General features: G+C 37.7%; 1 protein-coding gene across 1 annotated transcript in view; it reads left to right on the forward strand.

Moving 5' to 3' along the window:
* Positions 1–26,550, forward strand: part of slc35f1 (solute carrier family 35 member F1) — a 125,187-nt gene that overhangs the window by 92,345 nt on the left and 6,292 nt on the right. Inside the window, exon 7 of the mRNA XM_048207567.1 lies at positions 9,737–9,891. Coding sequence (XP_048063524.1) covers positions 9,737–9,891 — 155 coding nt within the window. The remainder of the gene's footprint in view (positions 1–9,736; positions 9,892–26,550) is intronic.

Genomic DNA, 26,550 nt, shown 5'->3' on the forward strand with positions numbered 1-26,550 from the left:
TGGTGGAAACAAGCTTGGCAGATTTGTTATTCACTTATTTTAAGTGAAATGTTAACAAGTGAAGAAGTCTGCCATAATACAAAAATACACATATATACTGTGTACAGAATTATTAGGCAAGTTGATTTTCTGATCATATTTTTTTTTCCAAGCACATTTTACCAATTCCAATCCACATCAATCTTAATAACTACTATTAATATTGTTTTTAATCATTTATAAGTGATATATAATTGTTCATGAAGGCTGGAAATGAAAAATGCCTTATATTCAGGTGTGCAGAATTATTAGGCAGGTTTTCTTTTACAGGCAAAATGAGCCAAAAAAGAGATTTAACTCAGACTGAAAAGTCAAAAATTATTAAATACTCATGAGAAGGACGCAATACTAATGCAATACTAGAAATTGCAAAGTTAAAGCATGACCAAGGGACAGCAAAATGCTCATTGGGTCAGCGGGGTCAGACAAAAACAGGTGGAAAAGAAAAGACACATGTTAACTGCAAAATAATTAAGAATTAAGGTGAAGAATTAAGTGTGAAACCATCAGGAACCCTTTAGTCTCCAGCGCCACCATTTTCCAGAACTGCAACCTACCTGGAGTCTCCAGAAGTGCAAGGTCTCAGGATCTCAGAGACTTAGGTTAGCTAAAGAATCCTAAAAAATGACCCGCACTTAATAAGAATCACAAGCTGAAGTGTTATAAAATACATGAAGACTGGGTTTTTATAGGCCTTATAGACAGACAGCTTGAGAGTGACTCCTGAAGGACCAGCACCACATCCTCTTGTACCACTGTTTGAAGAATTTATCTTCCAGAATCTGGCAGTAAGTTTTGGAAGATCATTTTTAGTCCATCTCTGCAAGACAGACATTTCAGGATAAGAGATGGACTAAAAGTGAACTCAAACACCTTACTGCCAGATTCTGGATAAATTCTTCAAACAGTGGTACAAGAGGATGTGGTGCTGGTCCTTCAGGAGTCACTCTCAAGCTGTCTGTCTATAAGCCCTATAAAAACCCAGTCTTCATGTATTTTATAACACTTCAGCTTGTGATTCTTATCAAGTGCGGGTCATTTTTTAGGGTTCTTTAGCTAACCTAAGTCTCTGAGATCCTGAGACCTTGCACTTCTGGAGACTCCAGGTAGGTTGCAGTTCTGGAAAATGGTGGCGCTGGAGACTAAAGGGTTCCTGATGGTTTCACACTTAATTCTTCACCTTAATTCTTAATTATTTTGCAGTTAACATGTGTCTTTTCTTTTCCTTCATGAACAATTATATATCACTTATAAATGATTAAAAACAATATTAATAGTAGTTATTAAGATTGATGTGGATTAGAATTGGTAAAATGTGCTTGGGAAAAAAATATGATCAAAAAATCAACTTGCCTAATAATTCTGCACACAGTGTATTCATGATACAGTGTACAAAATTAAGTCTTAATATTTATGCTGTCTTGCTTCTCAGGTAAATGTATTTGATTTCAAAGATTTGAAGATGCACTACCATTTAAAAATTTGTAGTCTGTATAATTTTTTAATGATTTGCATTTATTTGATCCGAAAATACAGGAAAAACAATAATATTGCAAAACAACAAAAAAAATCCTACAATTTAAAATAACTGTTTTCTATTTGAATATGTTTTAAAATGTAATTTAGTCCGATGATGCAAAGCTGAATTTTCAGCATCATTACTCCAGTCTGCAATTATTCATGCCATCTGACATGTAAAAAAAGTTTCCTATTATCAGAACAATTTAAGCCTTTTAATTGATTAAGTCATGTTTTGTCTGCCCATATTTCTAAGCTAATAATTTAATTTCCTTTGTCAAGCAGTAAGCATTTTCCATTGATCTTGAGAATATTTTGTGACAGATATAACAAAATATGCATAATCAATAGCAGTTCATTTCCTGAAATTAGGCTGGATTGCTTTCATTACAAACATAAATCACAAAACACATAAACCGGACCCCTGTCTTCAAGGGATCTTGTTTGCAAAGCAAGTTCAGAAAACAGCTTTCATGGCACTAAAGTCAAATGAAAACTGGTCTAGCCAGAGCACTCTGGTGTTTAAACGTCCTTAGAAACAACAGCAGACACCTGAACAGACAGGGCTGATTAAATATTGCTGTGCTGCTGAACTCAGGGAGAGATTCGGAGAGGCAACATCACCAGGAGATGTGGCTTTCCATTTGACTTCCTCACAAATGATAACAGGCATATTTAAACTGTTGACGAAAGACAATTAACAAAATAAATTGCTTATGCAGTCTGTGACATCTCTACCCCATTTATAAATACACACGCCTGCTCACGTCTTCAAAATGAAAGCACAAACACAAAGGCATTTTTATTAAATAAAATTACCAATAAACCACTTAAGGGAGTGGGTTATACTGATTTTACTATGGTTAATGTTAAATGCATCTGATTAGAAACAATTACAAATATCATTTGGTTTGTAATCCCAATTAGATAAGACTCGGCAAAACTACTGTCCTCTTATTCAATGTATTTTATGACCCAGGAAGTCACTTAAGTTTAATCCAGATTGATGCTCCTGCAGCGGCTTGATGAAGTGTTGAGTGGCCGTGCCAAAGGCAGCATTTGGGTTGCATCCCAGGAGGATGCTGGCTTGTCACAGGGACATTAGCAAGTCTAGAGTCGCTTGAGGGGGCAACGTCATTAACTGTCAGGGCTGTTGCAAGTAACGCACTTTATGCCAGAAGAAGGAACGTCTCCCGCCAACTGCGATGCCCTTGATAAATAACGAGGGCATGTTGATTATAATGCATTAGTTATGTTGCCACTGTCCTTGAAAGACTGAGAAAATTCATACTTATTTGTGTACCATTGCATATATTATATTTATTAATATACAGTGGCTTCAAAATGATCTGGATGCTTAAAAATGTCTGAATGTTATAGAAGCTTGTCTCCGTCACACTGTAAAAACTGTATAACTGTAAAAAATTAAAAATATTTACACAGTAAAATACCGTTTTCCATTGAAACAGTAATATTCAGAAGAAAACAATGCATTCTAGGTAATATTATTTGTATATTATTTAGAAAGTAACCTATAGGATACTTTCTTGAAAATGACAGATATTACTCAGAATGCATTGTTTTTACAGTATATTACTTCTGTATATTACAATGCATTCTGGGTAATATTATTTGTCATTTTTAGAAAGTAACCTATAGGATACTTTCTTGAAAATGACAAATATTACCCAGAATGCATTGTTTTTTTACAGTATATTTCTTCTGTATATTACAATGCATCCTGGGTAATATTATTTGTCGTTTTCGAGAAAGTAGCCTATAGGCTTCTTTTCTTAGGGTGTACTCACAATAGGCACGGCTGCCTTGAACCGAGCGCGAGTGTCCCCACTCCCCCGCTGGCCCACACTTACATTGCACTTAACGTTCCAGGCTGGAGCATGCTTACGTCATATACGATGCAACTTTTTGAATGGAAGAAAACAGGAAGAAATGCACTTTCGCTAAGATACTGCCTAATATAGGCTATTTATAATTCATGCCATGCAGCGATTTACAATAGCTCGTATCAGAGGGTTATTACAAAGGCAGCTGACGTTAATGGAGGAATTTGCAGCTTTACTCGCAAACTACCGGTGAGAAACTACAGGTCAAACGTGCTCGGGCATGGTTCAGATCGCCTAGTGTGAGTACACCCTTAAAATGACAAATATTACCCAGAATGCATTGCTTTTATGGTATATTACTGTTTCAATAGAAAATGGTATTTTACAGTGTAAATTTGTTTAGTTTTTTTTAGTTAGTTTTTATTCCATGCATGGAATAAAAAAAAAAATGTAAAAAGGTAATTGCAACGTTTTATCTCACAATTCTGTGCAATTGCAACTGCAAGTTATTTAGGCTGGCCACACACTTGAAGATTTTAAGCCTGATTTTGGGCCTGATTTGCAACCCCCAACAATTGGGGGGTGTGGCCTGTTTTGAGGCTTCTCACAACCGACTTTTTGTCCAAAAAATCCTCAATTATGTGCTGTCATTACGATTATTTTACTGCTCCCAATTGCTTCAGAGCCCGCATGATCCCAAATCTTGATCTTGCTGCCTCTGATGTAATACCTGCGATAGCCAATGAGAACTTGCGAGCTTCACCAACTGGATGTTGCATGCTTCTATAGCTGAAACTTGGCAGCCACGAAGGCTGGCCCATGTGGTCCAATCCAACAGACGAGCTACTGTAGCTCAATTTCCTCAAGAAGTTAATGCTGGTTCTGATAGAAAGGTGTCAGAATACACAGTGCATCACAGTTTGTTGCATATGGAGCTGCATTGCTGCAGACCAGTCAGGGTGCCCATGCTGACCCCTGTCCACCGCCGAAAGCCCCAACAGTGGGCACATGAGCATCAGAACTGGACCATGGAGCAATGAAAGAAGGTGGCCTGAGCTGATGAATCACGTTTTCTTTTACATCAGTGGATGGCCGGGTGCGTGTGTGATGCTTACCTGGGGAACACATGGCACCAGGATGCACTATGGGAAGAAGGCAAGCTGGCGGAGGCAGTGTGATGCTTTGGGCAATGTTCTGCTGGGAAATCATGGGTCCTGCCATCCATGTGGATGTTACTTAGACACGTACCACCTACCTAAGCATTGTTGCAGACCATGTACACCCTTTCATGGAAACGGTATTCCCTGGTGGCTCTGGCTTCTTTCAGCAGGATAATGTGCCCTGCCACAAAGCAAAAATGGTTCAGGAATGGTTTAAGGAGCACAACAACGAGTTTGAGGTGTTGACTTGGCCTCCAAATTCCACACATCTCAATCCAATCGAGCATCTGTTGGATGTGATGAACAAACAAGTCCGATCCATGGAGGTCCCACCTCACAACTTACAGGACTTAAAGGATCTGCTGCTAACATCTCGGTGCCAGATACCACAGCACACCTTCAGGGGTCTAGTGGAGTCCATGCCTCGACGGGTCAGGGCTGTTTTGGCAGCAAAAGTGGGACCAACACAATATTAAGAAAGTGGTAATGTTATGCCTGATCGGTGAATATTTCACCATTCTGAGAAAAAAAAGTTAGAATTGTGGGAAAGAAACTCGCAATTCTTAAAAAAACATCTGATTTGTGAGAAGTCAAAGTTGTGATTTTATATCTTACAATTTTTACCTTTATTCTCAGAATTGAGATATAAACTCGAAAATTGTGGGGAAAAAAAGAGTCAGAATTGTAAGATAAAAAGTTGTGATTACCTTTTTAATTTTTTATTCCGTGACAGAAACAATTGCTTCCATAGAATGTCATTGCATTAGATTAAAATAATTTAGACAGTAGCTTTTATTTTAATGAAAGATAATTTACTTTTTCAGCAAAACACTTCACAAAAACCTTTTTTTTTTTAATTATAAAACTGATTTCACTTGATATTTTGTTACAAAATGCAATGAAATTCAAAAAATATATTTTGTGGCATCATTAGATATATTTGTCAGATCCACTCTGAAATGTTTCTAAAATATTGTCATCACCTCCAACTAATTATAGTTCTTTTTAAACATTCAGGCTTTTTTTTTTTTTCAACAGAGTAACATTAAATCCTCGCCTACAGATAGATCTGAACTTCCCCCTGAATAGCAGGTGACAACTTGTAATTCTCTGATGTGCTACATTGCCAAACAGTGTTAGCAAGGCGTCTGAATAAGTTATGAAGCCTTCTGCTCAGCTCCAAAGCTTCATAGCCTGAGAACAAACTGCGTGTGAACAGCACTGAGCTCTGAAATATATAGTGTGATATAATCCTGACATTGATTTGTCCTTACTGAGTACAAGCTGATTACTTGTTTTTACCTCAAGGGTTTCAGAGTTGATCATGATTTTTTTTTTTTTTTTTTTTAATAGCTGTAGTGTCACAAACAAAAATGATATATATATAATTTTATACGACAGCACTTCTGTTTTCTAAACTGAGATATGAAGAATCTATTGAAACATCAAAAAAAAAAAAAAAAAAAAAAAAAAGTGCACTTTACCTACAAAAGTGAAATTGTTTGACTTGGTGGGTTGCCAGACAGGAAGCAGATTTTGTTAGTATTGTCTGCTTTTTCATTTCAAAACAAATTATTATTATCTATCTCCATTTCTGCTGCGTCTCCATCTGCTGGAATAAAAGTTGTGTCCTTTACAAAAGCATTTAGAAATGAATGGCTTGAGAAAACACAAGTGAATAATCTAATTTTTTGTGCCATCCAATTCCATTATGATTGTGCTGGATGAATTATGACCAGAAAATCACAGCTGCTGACTCTCTGTCCTCTATACGACATAAAAAGCTGATTCCTGGTAACAGGAGAATATTGGGCTAAACTCTTTACTGGCTTCATCTGTACCCTTTTCAATCATTTGGCACAGCATGAAGCTGTAATATAATGTTGTACTGTAAAATAATAGAAGCTGTTTATATTTTTCTGTGAAGCCTGTACATAAAATGCATTATTTAGAGGTATTACATAGCATGTAAAGTTGTTATTTGCTTTGTGTTACAATGCATTATATTTTTAAGAGCATAGCCATGAATAGGTAAGCATTATAAATAACAGATAATGTATCACAGAATAAACCAGATCAAGACCCAGATGCAATATAGATTACACGGCTACTTACCAAATAATTAAATAAGTGGATATGAAATATTGATTTAAGGTTTCTTATGTGAGAAAGAGACTTCAGAGGGATATGAAAGACATGAGCTAGTATTTTAAACAATTTAGCAGTCATTCCAATCAAGTATTCCAGAGAATTTATATAAATATATTAATAAATATTATATTATATTATATATCTTTTAAATATATACTTTAATTTTTTTCAAATTCTTTTTAAATTAAATTTTTATTGTTATAACTCACATTTTGATAACATATAATTATAAAATACATATAAAATAAAACAAAATCAAACATTTATTTTGCCTATTTGAGGTTGTTGATCAACATTTTTTTCAGAAGATTAAAGATCTCTCTTCAGTGACCAATGGCTTCAAAAAAAAAAAAAAAAAAAAGACAAAAATTGCTGTATGTATTGTTCAGTTTTTTTTCTGATGTGGCTGTAAATGCCTGTTCACGCCAAGAACGATAACTATATTAGCATCCATACCAGCAGATGATATCATTCTGTTTATTCTTAGAGCACTGCAGTTTTGTCATCTGACATTTTAAATGTTCCAACTCTTAAAGCAGAATGAATTCTGATTGGCTATAAATGTTTATATCATTCATCAGCTGAAAAAAGTCATTCTGAAAGCAATACCCTTCTTCTGTGCCGTTATCATTATAGATGTGGTGTGGACTTCTCGTAGAACGATTTTTAGAATTACATTGTTATCGTTATAGTTACCATCCTTGGTGAGAACAGGCCTTAAAGGTATAGTTCACCCAAAAATGAAAATTTTGTCATTAATTACTTACCCTCATGTTGTTCAAACCTTGCAAGACTTTTGTTCATCTTCAGAACACTAATGAAGATCTTTTTGATGAAATCTAAGTGCTTTCTGTCCCTCTATAGACAGCTACGCAAGTTCATAAAGAGATCGTAAAAATGATTTAGTCCAAATTTTCTGAAGAGATATGATCGCTTTATATGATGAGCATTAGTCGTTTATTCACATATAAACATGCCCGGTTCTATGGGGGTGCTGGAGGGAGCTAAGCATCCTCAAACGCAAGGAAGAGCATCCTCAGTTGATTCTGTAATAATATATTGGCGAAACAGATTTGGCAATTGCTCCAATGCATATTTGTGTTTGTGCTCTGGAAAACGTCAAATGTATCAATTTACAACGTGTTTTTGCAGCGGTGAGCAATGTAGCTAGTCACAGACATAGTTGTTGATCTCTTGAATGCAATGGCCAATCAGAGGTGTTTAACACTCTGAGGTCTGAGGGTATCGCCGGCGATACCACCGCGTTTTTTTTCTTACCAGCGTGAAAGAGACTCAAAATACTCCGTCAATGTTGCACATACAATTAAGAGTTATACACCATTTTAATCTGTTGAATATCTTCTTTCATTTGTGTACACTCAGAGTAAAAACAAAATGCTGTGCTTTTTGTAAAATAAAGAAAACTAACATGATGCGTGATCTCTCGTCTCCCTCTGAACAAAGTCCAATCTGATAGTTCTCAGAAAATGAACTGTAACTTAGTGAATACGAATGACAAAAAAATTTAACTTATGTCTAAAGAAACGTTGAAATGTCAGTTTTTAAATCGTGCAAGTCAAATCGAAAACAAACATTTTGTGTTTATGTAATCTGTATGAAAAGAGAGCCATGTCAGAAGTCAGTGATTCAGCTCATTATCCGCTAATGCGGCCACGCCCACGGAGCCAGCGCTATTCAGACGCAAATTCTGAAGCAATACATGCATACATCGTCTCAATCGTGTATTTATTGTCTTGAAAAGTGTTTATCTGGATGTTAAAGCCATGGTTAGCGAACTCTAGAAGACATGCAGTTAGTTCCTGGTTCTTCTTCTTCTTTATATGGATTTGTGGCCTAAAGGTGTACAGAGAGCGCCCTCCGGCTGCAAGTATGAATTGTATCCAGCACTCATAGTGATGATATATAGAATAAATATAGAATAAATATTACTCCTCTGTATAGAAATTTGACATAAACATATAAGAATCCATCAATATTTCTCCAAATGTGCATGCTTTAAGCTAAAAGCCTATATGAAATGCCATAGAGGTAACATAATTGTTCAGACACTTTGCATCACAGAAATACATTATATTTTAAAGAATATAATAGAATACCATTATTTTAAATTAAGCTGAGACATGATTACAGAGGGTTTTTTCACACCCTACCTGACTGAAAGGCCTCATTAATATGCAAGTCATTTCAGGTCATTATTATTTGATTCTTTTGTCTTCTCAGGTGTAAATGGCCCATTATTCATGATCATTCATGCCTCCATGCATACTGTGTTTCTTGACAAAAAGTGACTTACAAAAACTAAATCAATATATTGTTTTATATGAAGGAGTAGGCAGCATAATTTTTTACATAAGTCTGAAGCAAAAACTCTAGTCTACAACCTCCAATACCCAATAGTCTTATGAACACAGATTTAATATACTTTTTTTGGCTTATTTCAGTGACTTAAGTTTTTTGTTTTTTCAATAACCACGCATAAACGTTATTCCTTCAAAAACACAAACATGTACGTACATGTTCCTCACATATTATTGTAGCCTAGTTTGTGCTGAATACAGTGTAATGACACTTGTGTCATTAATGTGTTTATGAACAAATGAAAAAAGCACAAATGTCAGGGCATGTCAAAACTTCTCCAGGCCCCAAATCAGCCTCAGACTCCAGAGGGTTAAGTTAGTCAGAATCCACTCACCGTGGATTTTTATTTATCCACAGTTTTTATTCAGTTATGCAGGCTTGCGAAACCTCTCATTAACAAACAAAGTGTAGACACGATGTAAGTAAGAGATTTGAGAGATGTGCATTGTTGGCAGCTTCATTGATTATAATGGAACTTTATGAGTTCCGGTTCCCGCCGCAGTAGTAATCGTGCTCACGTTCCGGTTCCCCCCGCGGAAGTTGAAGGAAAGTCTTAGGGGTTTGGAACAACATGAGGGTGAGTAATTAATGACAGAATTAAACATTTTTGGTGAACTAACCCTTTAACTCTTTATGTCCTCTCAGGGCTGCTGTACATTGGATTCAGCGCATGCATGTTTGGCCTATACAGCTTCATGCCTGTGGTAATCAAAAGAACCAGCGCCACAGCGGTGAACCTCTCTCTGCTGACAGCCGACCTGTACAGCCTCTTCTGCGGCCTGTTCCTGTTCCAGTACAAGGTCAGGATATGCTCTCTATCTCTCACCTCCTCACCGCCGCCATCATACATGTCATTACACCTGCTGTAATTTTGCTCACTTGCCCTTGTCTCATCCATTTTTTTTCTCATGAATTTTGAGCATAATTGCTCTGGTCTCCTTCTTAGAGAGTGACTCTGTGACTTCAGTATGAAACTTGCAGCTTTGGCAATCATTCACAGCAAGAGATTAGAGATTAGAGCTTCCTAAATTCTGCACATAATCTACTTAAGTCTACTTAAAATATTTGTCAAGACTTCTTTTCACCAAAAACAGTGATTTAGTTTTCCTGTGGCAGGATGAGTGAACGTAGATATGTGTGTTGCTTTGTGTCGTCAGATCTTAGATATGTAATTCATAACAAAAAATTGAGTAAGAAAATAAAAGTGTCTGTAGTGCACTGCAGTGGTGTCTTTGGTTGTGGCAATGCTTACTTGTGAGTGTGAGTTTGCTGTTGGGTTCAGTATAGTTGCAATACTTCATGCTTCAATAACGGACATTTTGAAAAGCTGCACTACATTGAGACAGATTCACAATATAATAATACATCACCTTTAAAAGATTGAGCAAGGACTTTCCTTTGCCTTTAGGGAATGATCCAGCCACAATGTGAGACTTCATCTCTATACACCACCATTACATTGAAAGCCATCAATGAACAAAGCCATTAGTCATACTGTACAATGAGCATAGTGTTTTAAACTCCTTTTCCTCATCTAGTACCGATTACACTGTCTGGAGGACAAAAAGAGATTCTGCTTCTTTTGAATTTATTATTATACAGTGTCACACTGATTCGTTTTAATGGTTACGGTGCTATTAAAGTGAAAATAAAGGCTTTTAAAGGGAGTTTTTGCAGCGATGCCATAGAAGAACCATTTTTGCTTCCCCCAAATAACCTTTTAGTTAACTGTTCTTAAAAGAACAATTTTTCTTAGTGTGAAGAATTTTAATAATCAAAAGAACCTTTTTCAACTATAAAGAACCTTTTGTGAAATGAAAAGCTTCCAAGAATGTTTAAGGTTCTTCTCGGAACCATCAATGCCAATAAAGAACCTTTTTAAGAGTGATGTGTGTGTGAAAGTGGTGTTTTGCTGGTGGATAAAATGGCTTGACTTTTTTTCCCCAAGGTGAATGTATTAGGACCATGTTTCTGAGCTTCTGGATTCATGAAATACAATTAAAGTGATAGATATGAAACAAACCTCCATCTCTGTCGCCAAAGGCAGAAAGATTACTGAATGTTCTCTCTGCTCGTTGGGAATAGTTAGAAGTGGCTCAACCAAATCAGATTTGGTCTGAGTGGAGTGGCTTTTTTTTTTTTTTTGTGACAACAAAAGCAGTAATCACATTTAAAGCATCTCTGGCTTTGTTTTCAATGTCCTTGTGTGAAGAGGCTCAGCACAGCTGTCATCTCTGTCTTTTACTGAATTGCACAGACAGAAATGATCATGAATTTCAGATAATGTTTGATAGACATGTTGTAATGCATTATATATTATATTACATTATATAAAACGGTTATTTCCTGTCCATGATTCTAATTAATAGCTGTGTTTTATTCACGATAAAACACGGCTATGACCGCTTCACCCAACGGTTCTGTGTATCACTACACAACAGCCTTAGCAACCACTCTCTTAGTAACATAAACTGTTTGTTCTCAATTGATATTGTTCATTGAAGCCCACTGTATTATGTAGAAGAATATTATGAGAACGAGATCGAGTGAGCGAGTTTATTACCTGCATTCAGATTTAGCATTTTCCTTTAGGTAAGTCTTATGTTCATAATAAAAAATCTGCTTAAATGTCCGATGTATTATCTTGTCCTTTTAACAGTTAAGAGGTTTTCCCATGACTGACAGCGCTAGTTAAAGCATTTGTCAGTTGTGTCTTGTTCCGTGTTCACAACAATTGCTCTTAACTGTTAAATGTAAATGAATACATGAAATTGACAGTCGTAGTATTACGTAATACTGTTTTATAGTGTCTTAATTATATGATACTCATGCCTGGTATGATATAATGAGCGTTCAGTGTTCTAAAATATTTCATAGTGTTGTTCTCTCTCTGTGCTGTACACCAAAAAAGACAAGGGGTTACATCAGCATGAGTAGCCGGCAGACATGAAGCGCCTCCTAATGAATTCCTCTCCAGCCCTGAACTGAATGCCAGAGCCATTTGTAATATGGTCATATGTAGCCAGAGAGCACTCGGATTCTCTGCACGCTGTTGTTATTGCTGGTCTGTAGTCTGCACCTGCAGTCTCATCTCAACCCTGTCCTTTATTTTTGTGTGGCCTTTTGTCTTCTGAAACCTGGTTTCTGCTCACGAGGCAAACTCAAGGTCCTTGTGAGTGTTCAGCGGAGCCTAAAAGTCTGAGACAACAAGATCTAATATCATTAAATGAATAAGGTAAAAATATTACAGATTCTGAGCTATATGTAGTACACTAAAAAGCAAATTTATGACATTCATGTGACTCCTACAGATGTTTTTGCTTCCACTGAAGCGAAAATGTTCTTTGGAGCATCTCAAATCAGGGTTATTATAGTTAACTAAAACTAAAACCATAAAAATAACATTTTTGAAATAAACATTAATTGAAATGTTTTAAAAAGAGAAGAATAGAAGCATTTTTCCTAGTAGTCTCAGACTTTTGGACACTGTATATGAATCCGTATCTGCAGCGGACAGATATTGGCGTAAACCCACTCTTGGCTAAGACCATTTTGAACGTGCTTGCATGTTTTTCACAGTGATTTGCCGCTTGTCAGACAGAAATTTGAATCGAGCTGATTCCCACAATAGCCTAAGATGTTCCGTTCAGCCGAACCAATTCAGAAGAAAAATGAGCTGTGATGATTGATTTCTGATCTCGACAGGTTGCTCAATTTCCTGAAATCTTGGTTGCTTTTAGATGTGTGACAGAAGCATGTTCTCACTGCAATTAGACTTTGATTTTTCCACTTGGTTTGCACTTTGTGGCGTGTTTAGTCCGGTTCCGTGAGGAAAAGTAGATAATTTGATGGTTGGATGTATCTTCTCATGTGCAGCAGTTGGGTTGTTTGTCCAGATTAAATAGTTAATGAGAATTTTACTGGAAGCATTTAGTGGTTACAGAACAAATCATTTAAAACCCGCAAAGGGAAATGAAGACTGTTCACGTGAATCAGCAGATATGCCAATATTCATGCCCTCAACTGTGTTGTACAGTTGGGCAGATAAGATCCTAACTGCCAGAGTTGATTGATATTCTCCAATCAATTTAGATTATTCATGCAGCACTTTTTATGTTCTCCTGATTAATATCTAAATATATTGGATTCAATTTAAACTCAAAGAAGATGGATTATATTAGTCTGATTCCTTTTATATAATATCAGATTTAAGTGAACATAAGGATGAGTTTTTTAAAACAATGCACTTAAATCAATTAGGTTAGAAATATTCTAGTGTTTATTTATTTTTCCCTTTCTCTAATTGAATACACACACACACATTGGGTTTCCAAAGAGCATTGCATACTAGGAATGATTTGTATATTGTACAAAAATATGATAAATAAGTACTGTAGTTATTGCATACCACATTTAGCTTGAAATCGATGTTGGTTCATTAGTATGTACAGTAATCCTACACTAAAAGGCCTTATGCTGATAATTAAGTCTAGTAATGAATGAGAAGTACTAATCAAACTACTGATTTATTCAGAGATAGTGTGCTCCAGATGAAGACAGTTAGCATTGATTTGAAAGTGTGGCTTGGTGCTTTTACTGTAAGCTCTCTTTTGTCTACTTTAATGGCTGTGCTATTTCCCTTCACAACAACGTGGAGAGACGCAGCAGCGGGAGGAGCCATTACCTGCAGCACTTCAAGGCTAACGGGGGATTTTAAATGCTCCTGTAAACATGCCTCCTTTATTGAGGACAGTTGTTAATAGCTGACTAATTTTATTCATTGAAATCAATGAATATGAAATTTGAATGTGGTCACAAAAGCTTGCATGCTGAACACAGTCTGTTTTCTGGCTATTTTAGGTTATTTTAGGCAATTCTACCATAATTAGTGGGTCAAGACATGCTTTCCATTCAGCCTTGCATTTAGTTGATTTAGGCTGCACAACTCACTTAATTAGCACAGACTCATGTTACATTTGCAGTTTGATTTCCATAGTTTAAAAGGCAGTGATTTGAGATTTTCTGATTTTTTTAAAAAGTGCATATTTACTTATGTGTGATGAAATATATGGAAGTTTGTTTAAAATAAAAAAGAGGTAATTATGACTTTTTATTTCACAATTATGACTTTTTTTTTTTTTCTTGCAATCGCAAGTTTTTATCTCACAATTCTGACTTTTTTTCTCATAATTTATGAGTTTAGATATAAAGTCAGAATTGGGAGATATAACCTCGGAATTATTAAAGTCAGAATTGCGAGTCATAAACACTGAATTATGAAAAATGAAATCAGAATTGTGAGTCATAAACTCGGAATTATGAGAACTAAAGTCAGAATTGGGAGTTATAAACTGAATTATGCAAAATAAAGTCATAATTGTGAGTCATAAACTCGTAATTATGAGAAATAAAGTCAGAATTGCGAGATATAAACTTGCAATTCAGATGTTTTTTGTGAATTGCGAGTCATAAACTTGGAATTTATGAGAAATTCAGAATTTTTACGAGAAATGAAGTCAGAATTGCGAGTTATAAACTCAGAATTATGAGAAATAAAGTCAGAATTGCGAGTAATAAACTTGGAATTATGAGAAATAAAGTCAGAATTGTGAGTCATGAATTCGGAATTATGAGAAATTCAGAATTGTTATGAGAAATAAAGTCATAAATGCGAGTCAAACTCGGAATTATGAGAAATAAAGTCAGAATTGTGAGTTATAAACTCAGAATTATGTGAAATAGAGTCAGAATTGTGATATATTAACTTGCAATTCTGATGTTTTTTTCTCAGAATTGTAAGATATAAACTCGCAATTGTGAGTTATAAAGTCTGAATTGTGAGATTAAAAACTCGCAATTGTGAGAAAAACGTCAGAATTGTGAGATAAAAATTAGCTATTACTTTTTTATTTTTTTTATTTTTTATTGCATGGTGGAAACAAGCTTCCATAGAAACATATTCAGAAAGACAAAAGCAATTAAATATGAAGAAATTAATAGGGTGGCATATGGCTTGCACACCCTAGTGTCACTATATCCAAGTTAGCACTTTCTCAAATTAGCTATGTAAATGACCTATGAAGCCATATTTGTGTAAGAATAAAAAAGACAAGTTTTATTGTTTGCAAACCCTTCTTTAACACATGGCTGTTTGTCTATAAGACAGTAAAATCCATCTTTGGTTCATAACTTTCATTTTGAAATATGACACTCAGAACACCTTGCATATTGCAGTATGATTTATTGTGAGTGTGAGCATCTTTTATAACAGGTTGTAATTACATCACTGTACCCTTATTGAAAACTCTTTTCCCCTAACATTTGGGGGAAAAAGGGGGCACCATGTGTCTGGCTTAAAATAGCAGGTGCTTTATCATAGTTATGCTGGCACGTAGTACCACTTGATATATTTAAATGAGGAACCTGACACACCGGCAATGTAAGTAGAATATATTCCTTTCCAGCAGATATTACTCTTGCTGGCTCTAATACCCTTCCAGTACTGGAAAATCACTCAGGCTGTGCTTGATCTTCCATACGTTTGCCAGAACCATCTGCCTAATTTCTATCCTGTGGTCTGCACTGAACTCTCAGGTGTGTTAACTTTTTAAAAATCCTCTGCCTCAATTTCTCTGCTATTTTCACTCTCGAAAAGCTTGTTTTCTCCTTAGTGTGAAGCAAATTCTTTACAATGGTAACTTTATCGCTCACAATTATGATTTTATTTATCAAAATTGTGACTTTATATCTCATAATATGAGTGTATATCTCAACATCTCTTGCAACATTCCACACAATTGTTATTATTTCTTCCAACTGCAAATGCATTACTCATAATTGTGATTAAATCTCACAATTGCAACTTTGTATTTCTTAAAATTGTGACTATTTCCCACAATTGTCACTTTATTTTTCACAATTTTCACTTTCTCAAACCTCTGAAAATAAAGGTTCTTTAGTGAAGAATTTTGTCCTTATCAAGAACCATTTTGCTGTATTCAGTTCTTGAGTTGTCTATATGATGTTTTAGAGATTAAAGAGTTCTTGAAGTTATGTCACAGGTTATTCAGATCATCGTATTGGTTCTAGATAACATCTGAGGGAGACAATACTTCGATGTCATCAGTCTAAACCTCTCGTCTTTAGTTTATTCATTTTTCCTGTGTATACTCATCCAAATGCAGACAGATTTATACAGACTTGATTTTATTAAAAGCAGCTCTGGAGATGCACAAAAGCCACACCAGGACATAGTGTCACTTGCTTTTATTGATTCATTGGAAATATTTATTCTGCTGTGATGCTCGAGGTGGGAAAGGCAGCAGAGAGCTGCAAACTGTGAGAAAGTGTCAAAGTTTATTTAAAATTCTCTGTGGAGTTTTCTAGACTTCAAAAGCCTAATGTCTATCACTGCAGGGCTTTGGAGTATTCTAGCAAATATTTATGAGTGTGTGTGCATGCAGTGTGTAAGTTTTTACACAAGAGTCGCCTCAGCTCAGTCTGGCAGACACTGATGGTCTCACGGTGGTCCTTTTATTAGAGCTTTTAGATGTGATCAGATAATAACACTAAAAAGCAATTGCATATGAGGCTTATTGACTCAAAGATATTTTGATGCTTTGAATTTACGTAAAAGCCGTTTTCGCCAACAATATTACCCCAAACTAATGATGTTTTCTGATCAAACACTTTCATATTGAACAATGTTTTTGATTTGTTAATGGTCTGTGAGCTTCCAGGGTGCATTAAAAATGAGCATTAATATATGCAATTACTGTTATAGATGTTTGCTGACTTCATTTATCCTGTTGTAGTTAGTTATGTGTTGTCTGATGTTAAAAGCTCATCTTTTACATTTGCCGTTATTGAGGTTTATGTGCGAGTCTATAAAACAAATGGACATTACAATCGTTGCTTCACATCTTACAAAGATACCGAGTTCACTGCTGGGACAGTTGCTTTTATTAGTAATGCATTACAATATTATGTTACTCTATAAAAAAGTAACTAATTGCGTTACTTAGTTACTTTTTATGGAAAGTAATGCGTTAAATTACTTTTTCTCATCTGGGCTGAGCTGTTTGTTTTTATAACAACTAAAACGTTTTATTTTTGGCAAATGTAAAGGCCCTTTCACACTAAGAGCCCTATTTTAATGATCTAAGCGCATGGTCTGAAGCGCATGGTGCAGGTGCACTTAGGGCATGTCTGAATCCACTTTTGCTAGTTTGACGATGAAAAAAGGTTGACGTGCCAGACCCATGGTCCAAAAGGGTTGTACCTTGTCTCTTAATGAGCCATGGGTGTGTTTTGGGGCGTAATGTGCAATAAACCAATCAGACTGTCATCTCCCATTCCCTTTAAAAGCCAGGTGCGCTTGCATCATGGTTGATTCGCTATTTACATGGCGGAATTTAGACACCCTCAACCTGACTAGTCAGTTTAAATACATGTGTGTATTGCCACGATTGGTCAAATAATTAGCCATTTTCATTCGTCATTACTGCAAATAGGTAATTCTGATACGTACAATGACTATCCATTTAGACATGTAGGAATTTTATCTTTATGTACACAATAGTAATCTTTTACATTGTAATCCTTTAATTTTTAATATTTGGCATGTTTGTGGGCTGCTGTGCGTCCCTGTGTGAGTACGTTGTGCACTCGCCTATAGGCGCATATTACTAACAGGTTTAACCAGGTTTTTGTTGGTTAATGGCACAGTCGTTTTCAATTGCCTCAAAATAGCAACACGCCAACAATGCACCTGAACACACCTTGTTTTAAGACCAGCATGCCCATGGGTGAACAGATGGGCGTGAGTGCATTTGCTATTTAAAAACCATGGGCGCTGGACATGAAAATGATAACTGCGTCGGGCTGAAACTAGAAAAAAATACTGCCGTCGCATTGTGCCAGGTGTATGATAAGGCCCTAAAAGGCCTCAGGCTGAAGGAAATGCAAAATTCAGGCCTGTACAGTAGAGGGCGCAATTCAAACAAACAAGCCTTTCTGCTGTGCTGCCATTCTGGAATACAGAATGGATGCAGGAGAAGTAATAAAGGAGTAAATGTTTTCTCACATTTATTCTAGAACTAGTCTAGAATACCCATCCTGTTCACACACAACGCCTCTGCACTTACTCATGATTTCAACATGGGGACAGGAGAGCTGTCAGTCAATAAATGGGAAAACAAAGTGACTTGTGTTACTTATTTGAAAAAGTAACTGATATTTTGTTGTAAATTTAAAAGTAATGCTCTTCTTTACTGGTTACTTGAAAAAAGTAATCTGATTACGTTACTTGTAAGGCATTATCCCGAACACTGGTATTAAGAGACACATAAAAGTGATGACACGTGCACATTTTATGTGACTCTATTTAAGAAATCTGTAGTTGCCCTTCATTGTATTGGCTGAGCAAGAAAAGCTATTGAGAGATCTCAAAAAATCATAATGCATCAGATTTCTTTGGTATTTATTTATTTTCTATTTTTTCCATAGTGATAAGTAGTCATACTAACAGCTGAATCCTGCTCTTATATGGGCCAGAGCTGAAGGCCGTGTGTAATTGAAAGCACTTTGTTAATCACAGGCATGTTGGAGAGATGGACCACGATCGAGCTGAGAGCCATTGTTCATAGCACAGCTCTACTGCCAAAACTGGTTGTTGTGATTCTCGTCCATACTTCAGACCCTACGGATGATAAACTATTGATGCGATTTGGAGATTGAGTGACGGCAAATTGAGTGAAGCTTTGGCATTTCAGTTTTCAAAGTCGTGATTGTTGTTGCTATTTTCAAAGCACTGACAAGGGTTTTGAGTCCCTGCTTGACCATAATACAGAGCAAAATATAGTCTTTAATGCAGTGCTCAAAAATGACATTTATTGTCAATAGTGCGATTTTATTTTACGTTCCATTCCAGGGTATAATTTAGACACCTGGTTATTTGGAAATACCATAGCTGCTAAAGTTATTGGTTTGGACTTTAAAAAACTAAGCAAATAAAATTGAGCGGTCTAGAAGCTTTCTAAAATAAAAAACACATGATTGGGCAAAATTCAGAATTTAAGATTTGGTTCCCTTTCATGAGTGTTAAGTGATCTTCCATCTAAACCTGCTATGTTATTTGGCTTCATGCAGAAAACTTTGGGATAAATTAGAACAATCTGGGAAATTTAAGTTTTCTTCTACCGAGATCCTTTAAAGCAGTGGTCGCCAACCCGTCGATCGCGATCGACCGGTCGATCTTTATCACTGTTCCAGTAGCTCGCGAAAACAACAGAAATATGAGTGCAAAAATACATTACATTTCTCCAGTCTTTGTACTGTATTTTTGTATTTATTTTTCTGTTATTTTCAGGAGCTACTGGGACAGTGATAAAGGTAAATATCCCAGATCGTGTCCGAGTCTGTAAACGGCCGTAAACAAGAGGCCAGAGACGCTGAAGACGGACGCAAAGAGGAGAAAATTCTGTAGCAGGCAGAGCAGCTCACTGTTCACGATGCTCGAAATATAGGAAGAAAATATAAATATTGAATTAGGGGTGAAGGGTTATATGAATGCATCTCTAAAAGGAATTACTGTCTTCAGAAAAAAATCAATGGTAATGGCATTTTATTTTCCTCTTTATCTCCAAATAAAGTAGCTAATTATTAGCGCAGTTCAGCTTTGTTTACACATCGGTAACCAAGGAAACTCTGTATCACTGCTGCTCCATAAGCGCCACCTGCTGTCAGAGAGTGAATTTGCGTCTCATTCAGCCTGCTGTTTTTGTTTCAAGCTTTTTTGTGTAGCATAACATTTCACAAAGATAAAATCAGACCGTTGTGTTTTTGCTTTAAATCTTGAAATTAAATCTCAATTAATTCAAATAAAAAAAAAACTGCTCATGCAATGTGATAGCATCTTTGTTTGGATTGTGATTAAAAAGCAGTGGTTCCCTCTAATTTGAAATGGCTATGTATTTTTGTTTATAATAATAATAATAATAAATATCTGCAACCAGTATGAGAATCGGCCAATTTGCTTGTAAAAATAAATAAATAATTCAGAATCTAAATTGGCCATGAAAAAAATACAAAATACAATCTGGGCTGTCTTTTTCTATCAAGTAGATCTTGTCTTTCATAAAGGTCGAGGTCAGGGATCTTGGGCTTAAAAAGGTTGGTGACCACTGCTTTAAAGGGATAGTTCACCCAAAAATTAAATTCTGTCATCATTTACTCACCCTCAAATTGTTCCAAACCTGTATGAATTTCTTTCTTCTGCTGAACACAAAATAAGATATTTTGAAGAATGTTGGCAACCAAATAGTTGATGGACCCCATTAGCTGCTTTTCCACTGATAGGCCAGTGCGAGCCAGGGCTTTCAGTGGGCCAGGCTAGGCTAATAGCCTTGGACCTGTAGCACCGAGCCCAGAACCATGCTGTGTTTCCACCGTCGGGCCAGAAGCTCCACAGCACTTCACTAAAACCCCCCCGTAACACGCCTCTCTGGAACAACGTCACACAAACCCATCATTTCACCAACAAATGGAGGTTTTATCAGAAAACGAATCAGAAAGAAATCACTGGAAACTAGCGAGATCGTAAAGCGAACATAATAAAAGTGTCCGTTTGTTGGCATTTTTGTTGTTTACTTAAAGATGTAAGTTTTACAATAATAAGTAATAAATTGATCATAATGAATTAATTTGTGTCAAGATTAAACATTAGTCACAGAAATAAAATGGTATTTACCATATTTCACAAAAGAAAGGGGACACATGTACTTATTCAGTCGCATCTGTTTCTGTTTATTTGTAGTCACAGGACAGTATGTTTACATCACATTTAGAAAGAATGATGATTTCTACAAATTTTTCAACTGAGGAGCTTTAGCACTCTCTCCAGTGACAGTCCCAATAACAATTATATTTTCAGTCAGAGAAACAGAGGAAGCTCCCTAAAAAGCTCCCGAGTTGCTTTATTTATGACATACAGTACAGTCCAACAGTTTGGAACCACTAAGATTTTTAATGTTTTTAAAAGAAGTTTCGTCTGCTCACCAAGGCTACATTTATTTAATTAAAAATACAGTAAAAAACAGTAATATTGTGAAATATTATTACAATTTAAAAATATAGCTGCGAGCAGCGATGGCGGGCCCAAGCCCGGTGGCACCGCCACCCCGGTGGCTTCAGGGCAACTGTGCACAGCGGGCAATAGGCACTTAAAACGGTTAAACATCAAAGGACTATGTCAAATTCACTCCACATTTACTGCACTACAAGGTGCCACTATAGAGCCCCTCCTCCCTGCCCATTTTCAAAGGATTACATGTGCCAAGTTTTAACATTATTCTGATGAATTTTGAAGCAAATCAGGTAAAAATAAGAGGGTGATCTCAATGTATGCTGAAAGTGACACATTTTCTGCTTCCAGTTGGTGGCGCTATGACTTTGAATCACAATAGTCACATCCATGTGATCAGCCTTGTACAACGAAGACTAAGCCGAAGTTTCATCAAAATCAATTAATGTATGCAGAAGTTATAACACTTTGTTTCCCTTTTCTTGCCATAAATTCGTTGCCTCGCCACGGCCAAACCGTTTGAGATATCCAAAATCCGTTTGCAATTAAACAACTTCAATGTGTTAGCAACAAGTTAAAAAAAGCTTGGTGTAAATTGGATAAACCCTGTAGGAGTAGTAGTATAAAATTCATAGCCTGTTTTTTCAAAAAATTAACATTCAAACCAAAATAGCTGACTTCCTGTTGGTCGGAGCTAATGAATGTAAATTAGAAAATTGTCCGGCTTGATGAGAACAATATGTGTACCAAGTTTGGTGACTGTAGGAAAAACAAACCCCCCCACTTTTGTCAAAAGGTGGCGCTACTGAGCCCCTCCACCACGCCCATTTCTATGGCTTTGTCCATGTCTACTGGTTGACAATATTGATGTGTGTGTCGAGTTTCATGCAATTTGAAGCATGTTAAGAGCCTCAAAAACACTCAAGAATATTATTACAGTTTGACCTGTTGCCATGGCAACAATATTTCAAATATCAAAAATCCTGTCATAGGTCTACATCTGCTGTGTATTGACATTACACTGATGAAGTTTGAAGCAAATCAGGTAAAAATAAGAGGGTGATCTCAAAACATTTCAAAAAGTGATACACTTCCTGCTGCCAGTTGGTGGCGCTATAACTTTGACTCACAATAGTCACATCCATGTGATCAGACTCCTATAACGAACACACTCGTGAAGTTTCATAAAGATCAATATATGTATGCAGACGTTATAACACATTTCCTGTTTCCTTTTTCTCGCCATAAATTCGTTGCCTCGCCATGGCCAAACCGTTCGAGATATCAAAAATCCCCTGGCAATTTTTAATCATCAGTGTCTTGACTTCATGCTGACCGAGTTTGGTGGCGATCGGATTAATCGTCTAGGAGGAGTATATCAAATTCCAGAGCATGCGTTTTTCAAACAACCCTTAATAGCTGACTTCCTGTTGGCGTGGTGTTTAACTTAGAGCACGAAAGTTGTTCGGCCCGATGAGGTCTATATGTGTACTGAGTTTCATACTAATACGTGCAAGCGTGTTTAATATATGGACCAAATTTTCAGACTTTTTTCAAGGGGGCGCTGTCGAGCCCCCCTGCCACGCCCGGGTACCAGCCTCTCCGGCGTCCTAATGGCCGCGGATTCCAATGTGTGTGCCAATTTTCAAGAGTTTTTGAGCATGTTAAGGCCCCCAAAAAGCCCCGGAAGACGGAAAAAAAATAAAAAAAAAAAAAAAAAAAAAAATAATAATAATCCTTAGAAGAACAAGAGGGCCCTGCGCGAATTTTCGCTTGGGCCCTAATAACTGTTTATTCCTGTGATGCAAAGCTGAATTTTCAGCATCATTACTCCAGTCTTCAGTGTCACATGATCCTTCAGAAATCATTCTAATATGCTGATCTGCTGCTCAAGAAACATTTAATGTGTACAATTGTACAAAATATTTGTGTACAATATTTTTTTTCAGGATTATTTGATGAATAGAAAGTTCAAAAGAACAGTGTTTATCTGAAATCTAATCTTTTGTAACATTATAAATGTCTTTACTGCCACTTTTGATTGATTTAATGCATCCTTGCTGAATAAAAGTATTCATTTCTTTAATTTCTTTTCAAAAAAATAAAAATAAAAATTCTTACTGACCCCAAACTTTTGAACGGTAGTGTATAATGCTACAGAAGCTTTGTATTTCAGATAAATGCTGTTCTTTTGAACTTTCTATTCATCAAGGAATCCTGAAAAAAAAAGTACACAACTGTTTTCAACATTGAAAATAATCATAAATGTTTATTGAGCAGCAAATCAGCATATTAGAATGATTTCTGAAGGATCATGTGACACTGAAGACTGGAGTAATGATGCTGAAAATTCAGCTTTGCCATCACAGGAATAAATTACTTTGTCAAATATATTTAAATAGTACACAGTTATTGTAAATTGTAATAATATTTCACAATATTACTGTTTTTTACTGTATGTTTAATTAAATAAATGTAGCCTTGGTGAGCAGACGAAACTTCTTTTAAAAACATTAAAAATCTTAGTGGTTCCAAACTTTTGGACTGTACTGTATGTGCAATTAAATGGATATCAGACAATCTGATTTCTTCAAGCGGTCATATTTACCCTGTTGTGATAGCGCGCATATAATAGCTTTTGCATCGCATATAATTATTTCTGCCTTATATGATGATCAGAATCCACATCGGATCAGAAACAGAAGTTATTTCAAACACTCGCTGCTGTCTGAAAGTGAATTTTAAGTCTTTAATGCTGATGTTAGCTGGTAACCTATATGAAATCATTTGCGGCATTGCCGTCTCCAGACTCAGATAAACTCCATCTTTGTTCGTAAGCACTCCCTCAAGCCCAAGCTGGCCCACTTTGGACCAAGGTATTCGGTGGCCAAAAATCCCTGGCCGCTGGCCCCGAGTGTCACGGAATAATAAGGCGGATGCAAATGCAAGTACAATCTCATTTATTGAGCTTCACTCCAGAAAGTAAACACAAGATACAATGGGCTGGCAGCAGGAGAGGGGTGATCACAGGGACTTCGATGGGCCGTGAAGCAGGTGAGATGAGGTGGTGAAACAGGTCCGTGGTGATGCAGATCAGTGGAAGTCCGGGGAGAGTGTAATCCAGCGTGGGTGCGTGGAAACAGGAACACGAAGACACGAAGACTCCACTCACAGGTAAACTCACGAGGAACACGAGAGGAAAACACAAGCGGGACTCCAAACAACGATCTGACAACAAGAGACGAAAGACAGGGCATTAAGTAGGCTGAGGTGATGAGATACAGCTGCCGCTGATCAAACAATCAGCGGCGACGCCCACACGAACAGATTACGTGACAAACCACACGCACACAAGACCACAGAATGAGACAGCGGATCAGCAACCGTGACAGTACCCCCCCTCCTAAGAACGCCTCACGGCGTTCCCAGGAGCACCTACCTGTCGATTGTAATCATCGATAAGGGTGTGATCCAGAATGTCCCTAGCAGGAACCCAACTTCTCTCCTCCGGACCGTAACCTTCCCAGTCCACCAAGTACTGGAAACCGCGTCCCCTCCTTCTCGAGTCCAGAATACGATTAACCGAATAAGTGGGTTCCCCGTCTACGAGTCGCGGCGGTGGGGGAACCGGAGTGGGCGGATTAAAGTGTGAATGAAACACAGGTTTAATTTTGGACACATGGAAAGCGGGATGAATTCTCCTGTACGCTGGAGGAAGTTTAAGGCGGACTGCCACCGGACTAATGATCTTGGTGACAGGAAATGGGCCAATAAATTTAGGAGCAAGTTTATTAGAGACGGAGCGGAGAGGAATGTTCTTGGTAGAAAGCCACACTTTTTGACCCACGACGTATACGGGAGGCCTCGACCGGTGGCGATCGGTCTTAGCCTTGGTGCGCGCCCTCACCCGGAGTAGAGTCTCACGGGCTCTACTCCAGGTGCGGCGGCACCTCTGGACGAAGGCGTGAGCGGAGGGGACCGCGACTTCGGATTCCATACTGGGAAAAATAGGTGGCTGGTAACCTAAACTACATTCGAACGGCGAGAGGCCCGTGGAAGACACTGGTAACGAATTATGTGCGTACTCAATCATAGAGAGTTGCTGGCTCCAGGAGGAAGGATTCTTGGAGACCAAACATCGCAACGCTCTTTCCAGATCTTGGTTGGCTCTCTCGGTTTGACCATTGCTCTGGGGATGAAACCCAGAGGAAAGACTGACCGTCGCCCCCAGCAACTTACAAAATTCTTGCCAAAATTTGGACACAAATTGGGGACCCCTGTCGGAGACCACATCCATCGGGAGGCCATGTAACCGAAAGACCTGGTCTACGACAGTTACCGCTGTCTCCTTAGCAGAGGGTAATTTGGGCAAAGGGATGAAATGAGTCGCCTTCGAGAATCGGTCCACTACGGTCAAAACGACCGTGTTACCCTGGGAGGGTGGGAGGGCGGTGATAAAATCTAGCGAAATGTGGGACCAGGGTCTCGAAGGGACAGACAGCGGTTGGAGTAACCCATCTGGAGGTCGATTGGAAGTCTTACCAGTGGCACAAACCGAGCAAGCCAAAACAAAACTGCGAACGTCACGAGCCATGGCAGGCCACCAGAATCGTTGCTTGACCAGAAAAATGGTACGATGAACCCCTGGATGACAGGCCACGTTGGAACAATGCCCCCACTTGATAACATTGGACCTTAACTCCTCCGGCACAAATAACCGATTCGGTGGACACCCGGTCGGAGGCGTTACCCCTTCTAAGGCCGATTTGACCCTCGATTCGATCTCCCATGTCAGAGTGGAGACCACTAATGTCTCGGGAAAAATACACTCGGGAGTAGACGGGCGTTCGGATGGATCAAAAATACGAGATAAAGAATCGGGTTTGATGTTTTTTGAACCCGGGCGGTACGAGAGAGAAAAGTCAAAACGTCAGAAAAAAAGTGCCCACCGAGCCTGCCTGGAGTTGAGTCTTTTGGCAGATCTGATATATTCTAAGTTCTTGTGATCAGTCCAAACGATAAAAGGTACCCCCGAACCTTCCAACCAATGACGCCATTCTTCCAATGCTAACTTGACCGCCAGCAACTCTCTGTTACCAATGTCGTAATTGCGTTCGGCTGGAGATAAGCGATGAGAATAAAACGCGCAAGGGTGAATCTTATCGTCTGTGGGAGAACGCTGAGATAGAACTGCACCTACCCCCACCTCTGACGCATCGACCTCCACCACGAACTGACGTGTGGAATCAGGGGCAATCAGAATGGGAGCCGAAACGAAGCGGCCTTTCAGTTTGGAGAACGCAGCCTGAGCTGCGTCAGACCACCTGAACGCCGTTCTGGGGGAGGTCAAGGCGGTCAGAGGCGCGGCTAGTTGGCT

This window comes from Megalobrama amblycephala, linkage group LG11 (genome assembly GCF_018812025.1).
Source record: "Megalobrama amblycephala isolate DHTTF-2021 linkage group LG11, ASM1881202v1, whole genome shotgun sequence".
NCBI lineage: Eukaryota > Metazoa > Chordata > Actinopteri > Cypriniformes > Xenocyprididae > Megalobrama > Megalobrama amblycephala.